Below are 17,714 nucleotides of genomic sequence, written 5' to 3' on the forward strand. Positions count from 1 at the left end.
AAAATGTCTATTTTAGGTGCTGGTTAACATGGAAACTGCCTACCAATTTTCAATATCTAATTGCCTCTTATTAATCTTATTGTGAATTATTAATCAAAGCATTTTTAAGTTTCTTTAGTGAGTAATGTTGCTGTTTGAGCATGATAAAGGACTGCAAAGTTACTCAAAGGGATTTCTTCTCTATATCAGAGCGAACCGTTTCTGAAATCCCTGAAACGCCACCAATGTAGTCTTGTAGGAATTATCACGTCACAATATTACACATTTAAATAATTAACGCCCAAAGAATACACAATAAAGGGGCGGGGCCTGGTTCAGTTACTTAGTAGTGTGTTGAAACTTGCAGTTATGGTAAGGGGAGTGACATTTCCCAAACACATTTTAAGTAGTTGACCAATCACAAAAAAAAATTGGTCCAGCCGACCAATCAGAGGACATTGCTTTTTGAAAGGAGGGGCTTAGAGACAGGAACTAAACAGACAGACTCAGAAGAGAGGTGTTCCCTCAAATCCTTTTTTGCATACTACGTATATCAACTGAGCTGTACAGTTAAATGTCATTGAGACTGATTACTCTGTCTGGAGATGCACGAAATCACAGTTCAAGATAGTAGCTACTGATATACGTTCTTGTGATACAATCACTTCAAAGGTAGCAGTTGGGTAAAATATCCCATATACGTCAATGTAATCCGGGTCTTTCCAGAAACTACAGAATCGGGTAAAACTTCACAACTGCAGAAGTTGCAGACAAAAGGAAAATTGTCATCACAAAGCAAAGAGTAATGCAGAAATGCGAGATCGAGTACATGTAAGATAGATGAAACCGATGCGGTCGAGTTCTGGAAGAAGGCGAGTGAGAGACAGAGAGTGTCAGTGATAGAAGAGGTGAATTATATATTGATGGAATGATAAAATGAGAGAGAGAAAAGCACCAGTAAAGTGATGGGATGAAAAAGTAATCCAAAAAGAGATTGAGCGGACGATGAGAGACAAGCTCACCGTGTAGAGTTCGTTAAGAATCTTCATCAGGTCTTCTTGCAGCTGGAAAATGATCTCTTTGCTCTGTGGGCAAACAAGAGAGAGAGAAAAAAAAACACAAGGTGGGTTATAATGGACAGGGCCGAGCTGGGTCAAACTCAGATATACACCCAAGAAATTGCTGTCCTTGCTTTGTCAATTCTGAACTAACACAACAGATCAAAACAACTCAAAGGGACAGTGTGAACGTAGGCCTTTTCTAATCTACATTAGTGCCGGTCTACTAAAGTGTTCTTGTGCAGAGAAAGAAATTCAGTAACTATAAATAAAACACAACAGTGTTGGATTCTACAGAGACAAAGACTGAATAATGAATGGTGAATCCACATAAAATAAAATCACAATAAAACTCACGCACGCAGTCTGAGAAAGCTGTGAGTTTAAGACTGTGGTAATTATACAGACAATTAAACAAACCACTGGTAGCAAACTCTCCAAAATTACTAAAGAGGAAGTTTGTTTATCCAAATGACAAATGTACTTTAATTAATCAAGAGCTTTTCATCTCCCATCAAAGGAGAACTCAGGTCAAATTTAACATTAAGCTCATTTTTTGTACATTTGGAGTGCTGTCAGTACAGACAAAAACGACAAAAATCGCTGTTGCCTACACCGTGTTATCTTCTTTTTAAGATTTGCCCCCTGTTGACTTCAATGAGGCATGTTGCTTTAGGCCTCTTAACATCCTTACTTTGTCATTACGAGAGCACAGCCATGTGAGTCGTGTTATTAAGAGTGACCATGGTCAATCTGACTGCAGTAGAAAGATATGAATAAAAACGACGTTAATTCAGCCAGCTCACATACCTCTATTTGCTTCCTGTTGTCAGTCGAAGCCCACAGTAGTCGATCGATTGTCGATCTCAAGCGCGATCAATCATGAGTGAATATCATCTCAAACCTCCTCTGTGTGTCCAACATCTGATTCGGATGAACTATCCATTTGAGCTGATATTCTCAGAACGCCACACAGTGGTAGGTTTGAGATGATATTCACCAATGATCGCGGGTGTGAACTCGACAATCGACTACTGTGGCTTCGACTGAAAACAGGAAGCAAATAGAGGTATGTGAGCTGGCTGAATTAACATCATTTTTCTTAATATCTTTCTCATCTACTGCAGTCAGATTGACTGTGGTCACTCTTAATAACACTCCTCACATGGCTGTGCACTCGTAATGACAAATAAAGGATGTTAAGAGGCTAAAAGCAGGTTTAGAACATGCCCTATTGAAGTCAACAGGGTGCGAATATTAAAAAGACGATAACACGGTGTAGGCAACAACGATTTTTGTCATTTTTGTCTGTACTGACAGCACTCCACATGTACAAATGACTGGAGTTCTCCTTTAATGAATGCATATTTTTTCCACCTTTCATTTTTGTGCATCCCGTGACATTGCAGGGACGGCCTGTGTTTGACCTCACCTTCTTGAGCAGACGCATGTTGTCCTCGCTGACATGCGTGAAGCGTGTGATGACGTTGTTGAGGTAAAGGTCGCTGAGTGTGGCGTGGTCCTTACTCTCTCTCCTCACCTGGTTCAGCAGCAGATACCAGCAGTTCACGGGAGACAGGAGGTTTTGGTCCTTCCTGAAAGCCACGAAAATGTGCGTTTATAAGATGTCGATGGACAAATAATCAATACTCATGAAAATCCAAATACAAGAAGATAAAACTCAAATGTTTTGTTTTATCCAGAAATAGAACATATCAAGTGATCTACTTCACATTAAAATATTATATCAAGCTCTTAAATCTCAAGCTCTTGGTGATTTTTTTGTTAGTTTCTGCTGGAATTCTCTTTTTGCTGTATGAGCGGTTTTTGAGACTGCTGCTCTGTGGCTTTTTTCAAGCAATGATCCAAATCCACTAATGAACCATTTCTTAATTATTCTCCGAATGTATTCACCGAAAGGCTTCGGTGAAGATTTCAACTAAAGTTAAATGAATAGGCTAGTTTGCCCTTGGTAGGATCGTTCTTTCCAGGAATTGGGCTGTTAAGCAAATGTACCACAACCCTTAAAATCCATAAGTAAGCTAGATAGAGTTATCATAAAATATATATTATGAATGACCAAGTGAATATATCAACATACTGTACAAGCCACTGACGACTACAGTAGTTACTGCTCTGAATCTCATTCAATGATTATTTTTACTTAAAGCTTTCCCATAATATTTTTGATGCATGAGTTCACAAACTGAATAATAAACTAAATTAAGACACACTAAAATGTCTAAATGTATTTGCATTAGATAAGGAAATATAACTTTCAAGACAACACAAATATACACTTATATACAAATATACTTTTCAAACAAATATTGAGTTCCCAAAAAGGGTTTTTCGGTAAACCTGAAAGTTATATTCTCAAGTTTTATTACGAATTGTTTTCTATGCTAATACATTTTTAAATATAATTTAATTTTCAGCATCATTACTCCAGTCTTCAGTGTCACATGATCCTTCAGAAATCATTCTACAGCCAATTTGCTGCTCAAGAAACATTTCATATTATTATCAATTATCAATGTTGAAAACAGTTACGCAGATTAATATTTTTGTGGAAACCATGGACTATTTGATGAAAAAAGTTCAAAAGAACAGCATTTATTTGAAATATTTTGTAACATTATACATACACATTATACATACACTTTTAATTACTGCATCCGTTAATTTCTTTAAATAAAATCAATCTTACTGAACCTAAACTTTTGAACGGCAGTATATACACCTACGTTTAAACATCACAGAGCATCTTTGTCTGTGCAAATTGCACATTTATTTTGGAAAGTGAGGATGGCTTAACCACCTGCCGAGGTGAGGTAAAAGACGCCATTTTGTTTCACACACTTGATCTTCTATATTAGTAATGGCTGTAGCGAAAAGACAATGGGAAGCCATTTTGGACCAAAGAGGAGAATGTCTTCAGCAGCCATTGACTAATCACAAAGCTCAGCAGGCATCTGATGGGACAGCCCCATGAGGACCAGAACACTAACAGTGCCCAGCACGAAGGGGGAAATATGCAACAGAAGAGAAACTGTGAAACACTCTCTCTCTCTCTTTCTCACCCATCCCTCATCACTCAATTTACCCAGCAGAATGTTATCTGCATTAATGAGACAGCAAACACACAGATGCCTGTACACACACTCACACACAAAACACAATAACTACAGCAATAGCCACTCCTCTGCCATCTCTGATTTTTCAAGCATGAAGCTGCGGAGCATCATGGGTAAAATATTCCAGACGTCTCCCTAATCCACTGCAAGCCACAGTCAAACAAAACGGGGAGGGAGAAATCATTTGAAGGTGAACGAAAGGCACCTGAACGAAAATGATTCGCCACTGATCCGGCTCAAGAAAATTAATCTTTAATCATTCATGTGCATTCCCATCGTGGCACACACATACAATCTCTTCTCCACTCACTTGTATTGTTGGTGGTCCTTGGTGCTGCGGGTTTTGGCCATGAAGCGTTCGGCGAGCTTCTCCAAGTTGCGTGAATATTCGCTCTCGATCTCGGCTTTCTTCCTGAAGAAATCCTGCAGGTCCTGGAGGAGCTGAACCCGCATGTCCGTCTGCTGCTCCAGACATTTCTGCTGCTCCACTAACTGAGACCGTATCTCTGCTCACACACACACACACACACAAAATGATGTTAGCTAATTAATAAGGGCCTTTTAAAATGACAGTGTTTCACTGCAGTGTAACTGACATCACATGACAGGTTCGGGAGCGACTTGAACACAATGTGGGCACTGATGGGTGAAGTTGTGCTCTCTGAACCAGAGGTTTTCCTCCTAACAAGGCGGTCTGGATTCTTCCTTAACAACACACTGGTTATCACACTCACTGCCGTTGCCAAGACAACAGGTAGTGGAGTGGAGTATCCCATGAGGATTAGCGTGTGTGTTTAATGGGAGGAGGTATTCCGTATTCTCCATCCTACTTCTCATCTCCACTTCTCCTCAAACTCCTCCTTTTCCTTAAAGCAATAGTTCACTCGGAATTAAAAACCTGCCTTCATTTACTCACCCTCATGTCCTTTTAAACCCAACACTCTTTTCCATGTAAAGGCAGTGGATAGTGACTTGTTACGACTCATTTCAAAACAGAATGTATCATAAAAGTGGTAATCTATTTTTTTTTTGTATTACTTGCATACTATTAAAAGTACTTATTATTTTGAATTAGCTTTTATTTTTATTTTCAGGTTTTGATTTTGTTATGTGCTCTTGATATTTGTCTTTTATTTACTTAGTGTTTCTTTTAGTCTCTTTCAGTTCTTTTAGTTCTTTATCTTAAACTCATTTTAGTTGCCAGGGCAGCATTTCTTATTATCATCAGAACATTTTTAATTTATTTATTGTCATTAACTAAATTAACATTTTTTTCTAAAGACAACCGACAGCTTTTGTGTGAGGAATAGACTAAAAACGAAGCTCTTATTTATATCTAATAATCGGTATAAATAATCTAAGATCACGAGTCAGATTTGAGAACGAATCATTCTCGTGTTGTGAACCTGATCAATTTATTCATTGAAAAGTTCCATAGACTCATAAGAACGATTCAGACTATCACTATTTCTCTCATTAGAGGCCTGTGTAACAGTCGTAAGCCAGTAAACCTCACTCCCCTGGTCTCAAGAGGCTCGCGAGAACCCTTCTGAAACCTAAAATGACAAGTCTCATGGACTTGTAAGTCAACAAAACCGAAAGTGCATATGACTATTAGGGACAGGGCCTCTAGCGACTGACGCTAGGAACTGGGGTCTTTAGCCTTCTCGCTAGAGCTGCTTGGAGCGAGTAGAGTAGGGCCGGTTACATTTGGTGCCGTGACCCGGGCTTGGGAGTGAGATTTAGGGGTTGAGTATAACAGGCATAGGCCAATAAGAGCTGTGTGTGTAAACCTCACTCCCCTGATCTCAAGAAGCGCACCAGCGACTGATACTAGACGCTGCAGTCTTCAGCATCTTTGTAAGCAAGCCAACTTTCTACACCTGGGACCCCTGTTCAAATACCGCTCGGAGCTGGTTGAGTAAGACCGGTTACATTTGCATGGGATGATTTTTCAATCCCACAAGATTATGTATGTACCGCTCCCATCCACTTCCACCAAAAATATGTAATATTTTATCCCGCTCGAAAATTTCACGTTTTGTCCCGTTCTCTCCCAACAAATGCCGGTAAGGAAGAGGTCTACGTTGATTTTTCAGTTCGGATCCGGTCTGGTTGTATTTTTTTTTTTACAATTTACACACACTACACTTCAGTGATAGACATCTTCATGCTGTTATTAATTAGATAATTATATTTTGCTGGAGCCCACGAGTCATTCTGTCTCTCATACGGAGCCCCTAAAGGGAAAGAAAAAGAGATGGAAGGAAAAATAGTAAGTCGCTTTCGCGTTCTCTCGCAAATGTTTTGCATTGCCTCGAGAAACTTGCGTTCGTTCACAAAACCTTTTGAGCTCCCTGGAAGTTTCTCGAGGAATGCTTTCCGAAAAGGGAACAATAGTTTGTTGGGGGAACGGAAAATATTTGCAAGAGAGCGCAAAAGCTTTGACAAATAATTTTTCCTCCATCTCATATTTTTTCCTGCAGGGGCTCCATACTCCCGCTCCCCACGCACATTTCAGTATCTTCCCAGAATTTTCCCAAATTCAAACCTTGTTCAAGAAGGAGAGATTTTCAGTGAATTACTTTTTAAATTCGGATACTGTATGTTTCTCAGACAAAGCTATCGGATGTCTTGTAATATATGCGAATACGTCATATGGACCATTTGGACTGTTTTTGCATCCTTTTTGAAAGTTAAAAAATATTCAGTGCCTGTTAACTGTAATTGCTTGGAAAGTGTAAGACAGCCATACGGGTTTGAAACAGTGCCATAACCACCCCAAAATTCCCCCAAGGACAATCCTCCCAACATATTCAGGCCACCGTGGCTTTTTAAATGGTTGATTCTTACATTTTTTACCCCCAATCTTGAACCCACCTGGATATTAAACACCATAAGGATGATTCAATAATGACAGAATTTTCATTTTCAGACTATTTCTTTAATAACGGCTTTTATTAATAACGCTCTCTTGTTCCCCTTCAGCAGCTCACTCTCCCTCCTTTTCTTCTCCCTTACACTTTTCCCCCTCTCTTTTTCTCTCCACAGACCAACTGTTTAATGTCACACTGCCTCTCCAGCTCGAAATAACAGATGAGACAGCAGGCTTGGCATGAGCTCTGTGTGGGTGTGTGTGTGTGTGTGTAGGAGGGTGGGAGGGACTGTGAGAATTGGAAAAGTGTGTGTGTGTTTGCGTGTTCTGCATCAGTGATGGTGGCATGGTGAGCAAGGTGACTCTTTTGATACAATATAAGAAATGCCTGTAATCCAGCAGAGAATCAGAGGTGATGTATACAAATAAATGCGATAGCCTAAATGAAATGCCACTGCCTGTGCAATTTTAACATGGAACGACAACTACACTGGTTCAATGCAGAATCTTAAAGGAGTTGAGGAAATGAGAAATCAAATTTTCCTTTCTTTTGTATAATTTAAGAAGACAATTTATTATAAAACATATCCAGTGAGTTTCAGAACTCAAGACTTCCTTGTTAGCCCAAAAACAGCTTTTATTAAAACCAAGCAAGAAACGTGCGTACTTCTACTTCTACCTCTTTAGCCCGCCCACTGATTCACGCATGTCATGTAGTACGACGCAAACACGGGATAGAGATGCCTCTGAGGATTAAAAGACGTTTTGCATTGCCAAGTTATGAAAAAAACACAGTCTTTGCATTGCCATTCTTGTGATCCTGACATTAAGAATGCGTGGATGGACTTCAGTAAGACCGTTTGTTCACTTCATGTTTCTGCGGATTGATTTTATATAAGATACAGGCTTTTCAGAGAGACTGAAAATAAAAGATGATGTAATGCCAACTTAGATTTGACAGTAATGTATATTCTTCTAATTTCCTGTGTATATGTATATATCAACCCAACCTTGGGTCAAACATGAACAAACACAGCCATTGGGTTAAATTTTAAAAATATGTTTTTTAAACCACATGGACAAACCCAGCCATTGGGTTAAATTTTAAAAATATGTTTTTTAAACCACATGGACAAACCCAGCCATTGGGTTAAATTTTAAAATATGTTTTTAATCCAATGATTGATTGATTCACTCTAAAAAATGCTGGGTTGTTTTAACCCAATTTTGGGCAAAATATGGACAAACCCAGCCATTGTGTTACATTTTTAAATTACATTTTTAACCCAATGGCTGGGTTTGTCCATATTTTACCCAAAATTGGGTTAAAACAACCCAGCATTTTTTAGAGTGTACATACATACATACATACACCCACCCACCCACATATGTATATGCATATATACATACTGTATAAACGTGTATCTGTGTGTATAACCTATTAACCTGCCATGTGAGCAGAGATCCTTATCTTAAAATGACCAAATTACCAAAGTCTTTTACTAGTCCAGATGCTGCCGACAATGCTGTACATCTGACGGGAGAAAACACCCGACTGCAACGGAGCGCATCCTCACATCCATCGCCTGCCTGCACTCATGTTGATGCTATGCTCATCTGTCATCTGGACATTCAGAGACTGTCCATGCAGGTTTCCAACCAGTTACAAAGAGCTGACTGGCAAAAACCAGCTTGAAACAACTGCAGAACTGGAAGTGAATAGAAATGGCATCCAAACAACAAATAAATAGACAGTGACTCATTTCCACAAGCCCTTGAAGCTCAAAACAGGCAGACAGTGTTAATTATAACAATATAAAAGCACTGTTTGTCCATATGGATGGAGCAAAAAAACATAAAATTCCCATCATGCTGTGTTTGCGAGGATGTGGATATGGACATTTAGCATTGCTGGGAAACAAGTATAACGTGCACACTTTGTTCCACTCACTACTATTAAAATAATCACCCAATTCCCAATTTTGTCTTCACAAGTCACTGTCTCTCATATTTGACCTTTGAACTTGTGACCGCGGTGAGAATGTCTGATACCCTGCGGCATATGCCCGACCCAGACTGTTTCCATGGCAACAAGGCTTCTGCTCAGCAACCTGAGAGCGTGAGGAGTGCGCAGGCATGCTGTACAGCACTGCACATATTCACATGATGTGTAAAAATGGGAACTCAAACCACAATAGCACCAAAATACACATGTATGCCCTCCACAAAAATAAAAATATCACATTTATGAGGAAGACAGGGAACTCAAACGTATTTTCCCTAAAAATACAACACATACGTCACCAAGCTAAACGCTATTCTGCCACTTCCCAATTATTTTCCATTTCTGCTTACTTCTAATCTGCATCTCATCCTCTCTCTCACACACACTCTCTTCTATTTATCTAAAGCAAATTTACTTCTTAAGCTTTTTCTTTTAGCCTTTACTTTTCACTCCCAGTCCTCTCAGTCTAAAAAACTCATTAGCATTGCCGAATCTTTGCTTAAAAGGCTTGAGAATCATCAATGTATCAAAATATCTCAATTTTACAGCAAGAATAAATGCAGTTAAAAGAACAAATGACTTTTTGAGACATCACCTGCTTGTGTATTATATACTATATATATATATATATATATATATATATATACTGTCTAATATAAATATTAGTGTTTCAATTAATCGCATCTATTATAAAACTTTTAGTTTACATAATGTGTGTGTAATGTATATATTATTTGTTTTATTTACATATATTACATGTCTCTCTGTGAGTGTATTCTGTACACAATATATAGACTTCCAATCATATTATATCAGGTTACTGATATTTTTTGTGGCCTAAACCAACCCCTACCCATCACAGAAATGTATGCAAAACATAAAAATAAAATAAAAACTAGATTTTAGAATTTTTTTTACTAGTGTGGACCAGTAAAATGTCCTCTATAGTCAGTTGTCATAATATTTCACAATATAAGTTGGGACATTTGGCCCTCACAAATATAGCCAAACCTGTACATGTACATTTCCACACAGATGAAATGAAGGTTTTTACATAAAAAAGTGTCAAGGAGAAGTCAAGATTAGGTGAGGCTTCATCCAGTACACAAGACACAACAAATGTAATCAAGAAAATACGGATCCAAGGTCAGGAGATACGAACTGCTGAAGAGTACGTGTAAGGACTAAACAGAAAGACAATGACTCAACACCACACCAGACTTCCTGTGCACGAAATATTTCATTCAACACAAATGAAAACGAGGTTATGAGGGCTAGACAGGCAAAACATCTTTCAAACTAAATATTTTATTTCACATGATTATGAATATGTCTACACTGAGTCCTGAAGCTCCATTAACACATCTCAGTTGTTTTAAACGAAAATACGACTTGAGATAATTTGTAAAACAAGCCTGGCTAAATAAGCTTTCAGCTTTAAACCCAAGAGTAAAGGCAAAGACAGGCTTCAAGACCCACAATCCTTAGTGTAAGTGCTGCAGTATATGTGGTCCTCTCCGCCGTTGTCTTAAATAGATTACTGGATCGATATCTATACTTGATTAATGAGACTTACAGGGCTCCTATTATAAATACATGCGGCGGGTGGCTGGGAAATCTGTCTGGTCTCGACTCTGATACAAAGAATTCAGCTTTGACCAAATTAGCTATTTGTTCGCTGTCTATTCTTAAACAGAGGAAGTGAGGCCATATGTGGTTTCCAATCATTATTTTGAAACGTTACAAGGGGGTACTTGAGAATGGGACGATACTACACACAACTCACTATAAAAGTGTACACACGTAGTGGACATCTGGTCCTTGTCCACCTCTCAGCATTTGCCATCACCTTACTTGTATTACAATACCACATGCACATTTATTATGAGGACGTTTCATAGGCTGCGTCTGAAATCGCATACTCCGTTTGATGAAGACTGCACTTCTTGACCATTAATAATGTATGTTCTGCATTTGTGTAGAACGAAAATAATCAGGACGTACTACATCATGTTGAAATCATGTAACCTACAATAGACGTCAGTCTTGTTGCCGTTTCACAACGTTCACAAATATATGATGATCCCTCAACAAGTGTCATCAGATGCACACTTTAAAGTACTGCATACTTGGACATGAAACTAATTGAAATGTACAGCTTTTTGCAAACTAGTCCAACAATTTGACCCTTAAACGCATGAATGTTTCATTATTACATATTTGGGTCTTTAGTGACCCGGATCTATATCTAACACCAATGGATCTCCCCCTGTCACGATAATATAAAACTCTTCTGATATTACAATAACAGAAACATAAAATAAAGCATATTTTGTTATCTTACTGTGCTTGGAAGGGTTCAGTTTGAGTAGATGTTTTATATAATCATCGCTGTCCTCGTCAGAGCTCATTTCCCAGTACATTCAGCATCTGGCTCATATTCACCATCACAAATATATTCTCAAAAAACAATCATTTTTAACATCTTCAAAATCATTATTTTGATCGCTGACAGCATCTTTACCAGATCCAGCATCAAGGGACAGTGACACTAATATTTGATTGCGTTCAGTACTTGCTCTGAGCCATTTCAAGTATTGCTGATGATGCTTCCTATTCTTTTGTTTTCTGCCTGCGGTAACTATGAGTGAAAATCGCTTCATCATTGTGTTTCAGACATTTCCAGCTTGTGTAATAAAGGTGAATTGCACTTATTCAGTCATCAAAGATTCAATTATTGAAAAAATACATTAAATGTAACACACCTCGGGTCGTTAGTGACCATTTCTACAAAAAATAAAAGGAAAAAACAGGCACTCTTTTGCCTCGGAAGTGGTCGAAAGTGGACAAGCTCAAAAAGATTTAGACCATGTTTACACCTGTGATCTGAATGACCAAACCGCATCTTAATTCTAGGTGTAAACAGGACCTTTGACCCCTGATAATGTGTACCATTTAACAGTTTACTCATTGAGCAATATAGAAATCCCTTTATGCACCATATTGGGGCTTAAAAATGAAGACCAAGAAAACTTTGTTAAGAACCAAAATCTTAAAGGATATTTGAAACTTCTTGAGTTACAGGCATGTAAACTTCGGGGGACACACATTAGAAGTGCTTTTTCCCATTTTTGATCAGTCGCCATTGGCATATGTAGCAACAAGGATGGCAAACAGACAAAACCAACATTCTCTGTGTATTGGACTTGACTGGATCCAATAAGGGTCAATTTGACCAGCAACATAAAATTCCAACCCAATACGAAAATAATACAAGGGTTAAAGGAGGAGAACATTTCCCTCTACTGTAAAAACGCAAAATTGCATAATTTAAAATGTGACGTAGCAACACACAAAATGTCTTGTTTCTGTGAATGGATAGTGAATTTCTGAAAAATCACAAATCTAATACACAACAAACCCGCTAAAAATGCTTCTTTTACCCATTTTATGTCACTTTGCATTGCCTCTGAACGTTTATTAAAGGGATGTTTGGATGTCTGTGGGACTCTAAACTAACAGATGAAATGTCTTGTAGCGGATTGGATCCCCTGAGCCGCAATAAATCTGATTCATACAGTCTCTCTAGGCAGAGGAAGTACACCAGTGAGTCAGTCTGCGGCCTCGGACGATGAGGTGTGTGTGTTTGTGGCTGGACTGGACGGAAGCCAGAAGTGCAACCCGACATCAAATCTCATGAGAATAACAGACTAAAAACGAAAGACATCAATTTGTTTGCTCCATCTTTGTGTGTTTTCTTTGAGCCTTGCATGAGAACACACTGCACATGCACACACATATCAGTGGATGATATGAGGGTGGGGTTTACAGTAGTGTTTCTGGTTGCATGTGTGTGTGTAAAGCTTTTGTACAGCACAAGCTCCCAACAGGACAGAAAAAGCCACTCGCTCGAGTGCCGTTTCTTGCTGATGAAGCAAAATATTTTGTGTAATGCGTGCACACACACACACACACCAATGTTTTCCACATTAAACGGACTCACTTTGAATCACTATAAATGTGTAGTTCAGTTAGTGTGTGTGTGTGTGTGCACGCAGGTACGGTCAAGGTCATGTGCCTCGCTTTCCTTCAAACTTCCTCCCTCAGAGAAAACCATTTCCTGTGTGGACGCCGACAAATTCTAGCAGGACTTTTTTTATTATTTTTTCTCAGAACCTATTTTTGTAATAGGATAAAATCTCAAACAAGCATACACTGACAAAACAAATAGCATACAAACAAATTTCAGAAATAGTCAATTTCACAATTAATTCCAAAGAAACATTAAAGGAAATTCTGAAGTAGAACGACAGTCTAGTCTTGTAAAACATACTCCAATAATCAAAAATAATTTTTACAGTGTTGTACACATAGTACACTTAACAATGCTGGGTTGGTTCAACCCATGTTTGAGTCAAATTTTTATTTGGGTTTGTGCATGTGTTTGTAACCCAACATTTTTTACAGTGCGAGCATTTAAACATTAAACACTTTTTAAACATTAAAAGAAAATTAATTATGTTTGCTGTTACTGTATATGAGAAAAGTGGCGGTCCCTTCTGACCATCAATCACTCATCTGTCTCAATCACACTACTGTATGCCACACACACTGACGTACGTGCGGTCCATACTAAACAGCACTGCTGCGGCAGGAGGATTCCCTGATCTTGCTCCCTGACACACACACAGAGCCAGATACCCATCGCATCCCCATTGGACAATCACACACAGACTGGTGGTTGAGTATCCATGGAAACATGTACAATGCAGCAAGAGCCTGTTGAAAAAGGAGTGTACCTAAGCACACATTTGACAACCGTGAGACGTCCATATGTCGGGAGTGTGAGCACAAACGCAGCGGCCCTGATACTACACCAATCTATTAGCATGCCTTGAGTTGCCTAGAGACCACCCTCACTCTCACCACCATTGGCCAATAGCAGCTGAGACAGCAAATCGGCTCCTTACATTTAAATATGGTGCTTCATTTTCCAGATTTTTTCCCATTTTATGATCTAAACGAGCCATACACATTCACCTGACTACAGTGGGAGCGCTGGAGACAAGATTTGGAGCCTCTCTCTCTCTCTCTCTCAACCTCTCTCTCTCTTTCCATCTCATCGATTACACACTGTTAAACGAGTGCGCGTGCACAAACGCCCGCCCTGCTGTAAGGGCAAACAAATCAAGCAGGGTGCATTTTATATACTATTATGTTGATTTTGCATATCTTGAATCAAAAGATGCCTGTATATGTTGTACCTCCCTCACTTATGCTGGAAATCTACCTTAGGCTTGTTTTGGAGCACGGTTGCTGGTTTCTAGATAGTCCAAGCTGGTGAAATAGTCACCTACTGTAGAGCTGCTAGCTAGTTTGTTTTTTTTTTTCAGCTGGTAGTCAACCATAACATTGTTTAAAAGTTGAACACGTTGATCACCTTGAGGTGCTGGTTGACCAGTCACCACATTTCATATACCATCTGGGCCATCTTGATAGCTGATTAGCTGGCCATGTTACAAAAATAATCTTAACCACCGTCCACAACTACCACGTTGCAACCATCTCAACTTCCTTTAGCTGGTAAAGGCAGCTGACAGCTGCTTTCTAGTTAGCCTATTTCAAGCTGGTCATTAAACAGTATGTTATGAGCAGGTATGACCAGCTGGTAGCTGGTGGTTAGCTGCTAGTTAGCTAGTAAACTGCCTAACATGGTTCAAAAACCATGTTGATCACACTGAGATGGTTTCTAACTGGTTGACCAGTATGCACATCTGGACCATATTGAGCTTGTATGAACAGCTGGTTGCTGGATTCTTATTAGCAGGTCAACCAGCAGCTACCATGTTTCAAACATCATCTTAACCACCTTTGGTGTCTAGCTATTCATAATTTGGTAGATTAGTTAACGTGTTGCAAAAACCATCTCAACCCCCTTTAAAAAGCTGCCAACTGGTTTTTAGTTAGGCTTGCCCATTAGCTGGTTGACCAGTATGTTCTCAACACCATCTTGACCAGCTGGTCAAAGATGGTTTACTAGTCCTAACCAGCTAAAAAATGCTAGTTAACATGTTTTAAAACACAACCTCCTTAACATGGATTTCCAGCAGAATTAAGTGGTCTAATGAAAAAAAAACAACAATTCAAACTAAATGGGAAGCAATAATGCAATTGAAATGCATAATGGAATCTTATGTTAACGCGTACACAGGGTTCGTATAAGGTGCATCAGATGAAAGACAAGTCTCCAGGTACCCATCAGGTGCGAGTGTTCTTACCTTTCACTTGGCTCTCATACTCCGTAATGATTTCCTTTTCCTTTTTGCTCTTGATCGTGTTAGACATGACGCCTGTGTAGTCCAAATCCGCTGGTCCCTTCTGTCTGAAACCTTTCTGCTTCTCCGAGACGCGTCCCTACTGTGCCCGATGCGTCATATCTAACCACAGGTTCAGTGCGTGATCCGGCAGCTGGAAACTGTAGTCCGTAAAGCAAAGTGATGACATTCAACCATGCACATCAAGGATTATTAGACCTGCACAGACAAAAGACCCCTGAAAAGTGGCACGTGAACCACGGGGGCGCGTCGTTACAGCCGCATCGCCAGACGCGCAAGAACGATTGGAGATGCAAGTGGCCGCATCAATATTACGCACAGGTTGAGTGCGCACGCGATTAACGGAACAGATACGCGCGTCTAGAGGTGACAGAGACTGTAACTCATCTAAACTCACTCTAAGGTGTGAGAGTATCTGATTGTGTATGCAAAAAAAAAATCGTTAGGTGTGCGTGTTTCTCATGCGCGCGCTCTCCACGCTACTGTCAATTGGTGGGCGGGTTGGGGCGTGAGTGTGTGCACGCGTGCAATTGCCTACACATAAAATTGACAGTCACACTATTTTAGGAAACCTCGAATCCAGTTGTTTCCAGTCCTGGACCTTGAATACCCAAGTTCTGAACATTTCGGATGGTTCCCTTATTTAACACACCTGATTTGTATTATCGGCTTATTAGTAGGCTAGATGATACAAGACCTGAACTGGGTGTGTCAGATAACGGAGAAATTCAAAATGCTGGATATGGACTAGATTTACCAGACTATTTACTTACCCATAGGGTTGACAGATGGCATTTGTTGAAATTGCAGTAAAATAATTTCTGGTAAGCAATATAGTCTGATAAAACTTTGGAAGAGAGACAGAGAGAGATAATTTTTTATACTTATGCATGCACGTTTGTTTCGACAGCACTTCAAAACATTTTAGAAAACACAGAGGTTAAATTGCAAGAGTGCGCAATATGTGTATCCGTTCGCGAAGTGACAGCGATTATTATAAAAAGTCGAGCCAAACGTCCAAACGTATCATGCGGTGCAAATGCGCGATGCCAGGTTTACATCGGGTTGAATTGAATTGGTGGATTGAAACACGCACCAGTCTGACTTCTACTGGAGCAACTGTGCAACTACAAAACAGAGCAATAATTCACACAATGAAAAGGCTTCTCAATGACTCCCATTCTTCACTTAGACATAAGTGGCTGAATGATATAGGAGGCGCTTTGTGGGTCACTTACTCACCTTCACACACGACAACACTGCGCAGAGTCAGCAGGGGGAGACAGAGAAGAGGAAACCAGAAGGTGGAAACAATTCTGCAACTCTGATCTCAGGTTAGCTCAAATAGCAAACAGAGAATAGTTAGTGTTTCGGAATACTTTGAAGAAAATACAGGGTAAAATCAGGTTAAATAAATAAAGTTTAAAAAAAATACAAAGTTTATTTGAATTCATTTAAATGTACCTATCATGTCAGGACAGTGCTGCAGAGAAATCATCCTGTCAAGAACACAATCAGTATAAATCAGTACCACGTGAAGAAGAAAAGGTTCTATATAGAAGGTTTTAGAAAGGTTCCATCAGCGCTACGTATTTGGAACCCATAAAAGGTTCTACTCAGAACTCTTTCTTTGTAACCAGGAAAAGGGTTCTATATGGAACCTTTTGGGTTCATTCATTTTCATTTGTTTTGTCCTTTCCGGATTCAATATTTCATATTATTGACAAACATCAAGACCCTAAAAATGTGTGTGAATAATCACAAAATTCAAGATATGGGGGTTAGATATGTATATATTTATATCATTTTATGTAGTTAATCAATATCACACGTTTTTCTCCTCCAAAAATCAGCATGATTAAATGTGATTTAATTTACTACAACAGTTTAATAAACAATAATATAAATACTACTACAAAATGTTGCAGAATAATGTAATATATGAATGAATAATAGCCTATAAATAACCTTTGTACCAAAAAGGGTTCTTTCTTGTCATTATAGAACCTTTTTTAGCATAAAAGGTTATTTGGAGTTGAGTAAAGAACCCTATGCTTCTTATATAACCCCAATGAACCCTTTTTTTCTAAGAGTGTATCATGATTGATTTTTTCCCTTGAAGCATATGATTTATGGTAATGATATAAATAAATATTTCTGTTTGTCTAGGAAGAGTCTGCTTGCAGTAGTTTTCATCAAAATAATGTTAAAGTTATAATTTCAATAGAATTATTGAATGAAATCTAATTAGTCAAATCAACTTTATGACAAAATGTATGTGGTTTAACAAGTGACAGTGTTATTTGATATTTCATTAGATATGCA

The 17,714-nt window shown here is 38.9% G+C and overlaps 1 protein-coding gene across 2 annotated transcripts in view; it reads right to left on the reverse strand.

Moving 5' to 3' along the window:
• The window catches only part of srgap1b (SLIT-ROBO Rho GTPase activating protein 1b), a 34,823-nt gene extending 18,852 nt beyond the window's left edge, over nt 1-15,971 (reverse strand). The window contains exons 1-4 of one of the 2 annotated variants that reach the window (XM_039667664.2): nt 15,333-15,971; nt 4,485-4,680; nt 2,470-2,632; nt 1,002-1,064 (exon numbers count right to left, since the gene is read on the reverse strand). In XM_039667664.2, the coding sequence (XP_039523598.2) occupies nt 1,002-1,064; nt 2,470-2,632; nt 4,485-4,680; nt 15,333-15,399 (489 nt within the window). In that variant the 5' untranslated portion in view covers nt 15,400-15,971. The remainder of the gene's footprint in view (nt 1-1,001; nt 1,065-2,469; nt 2,633-4,484; nt 4,681-15,332) is intronic. The other variant, XM_039667663.2, reaches the window with a different exon arrangement.
• Nucleotides 15,972-17,714: the final 1,743 nt, after the last annotated feature.

This window comes from Pimephales promelas, chromosome 24 (assembly GCF_988280905.1).
Source record: "Pimephales promelas chromosome 24, fPimPro1.hap1.1, whole genome shotgun sequence".
Lineage (NCBI taxonomy): Eukaryota > Metazoa > Chordata > Actinopteri > Cypriniformes > Leuciscidae > Pimephales > Pimephales promelas.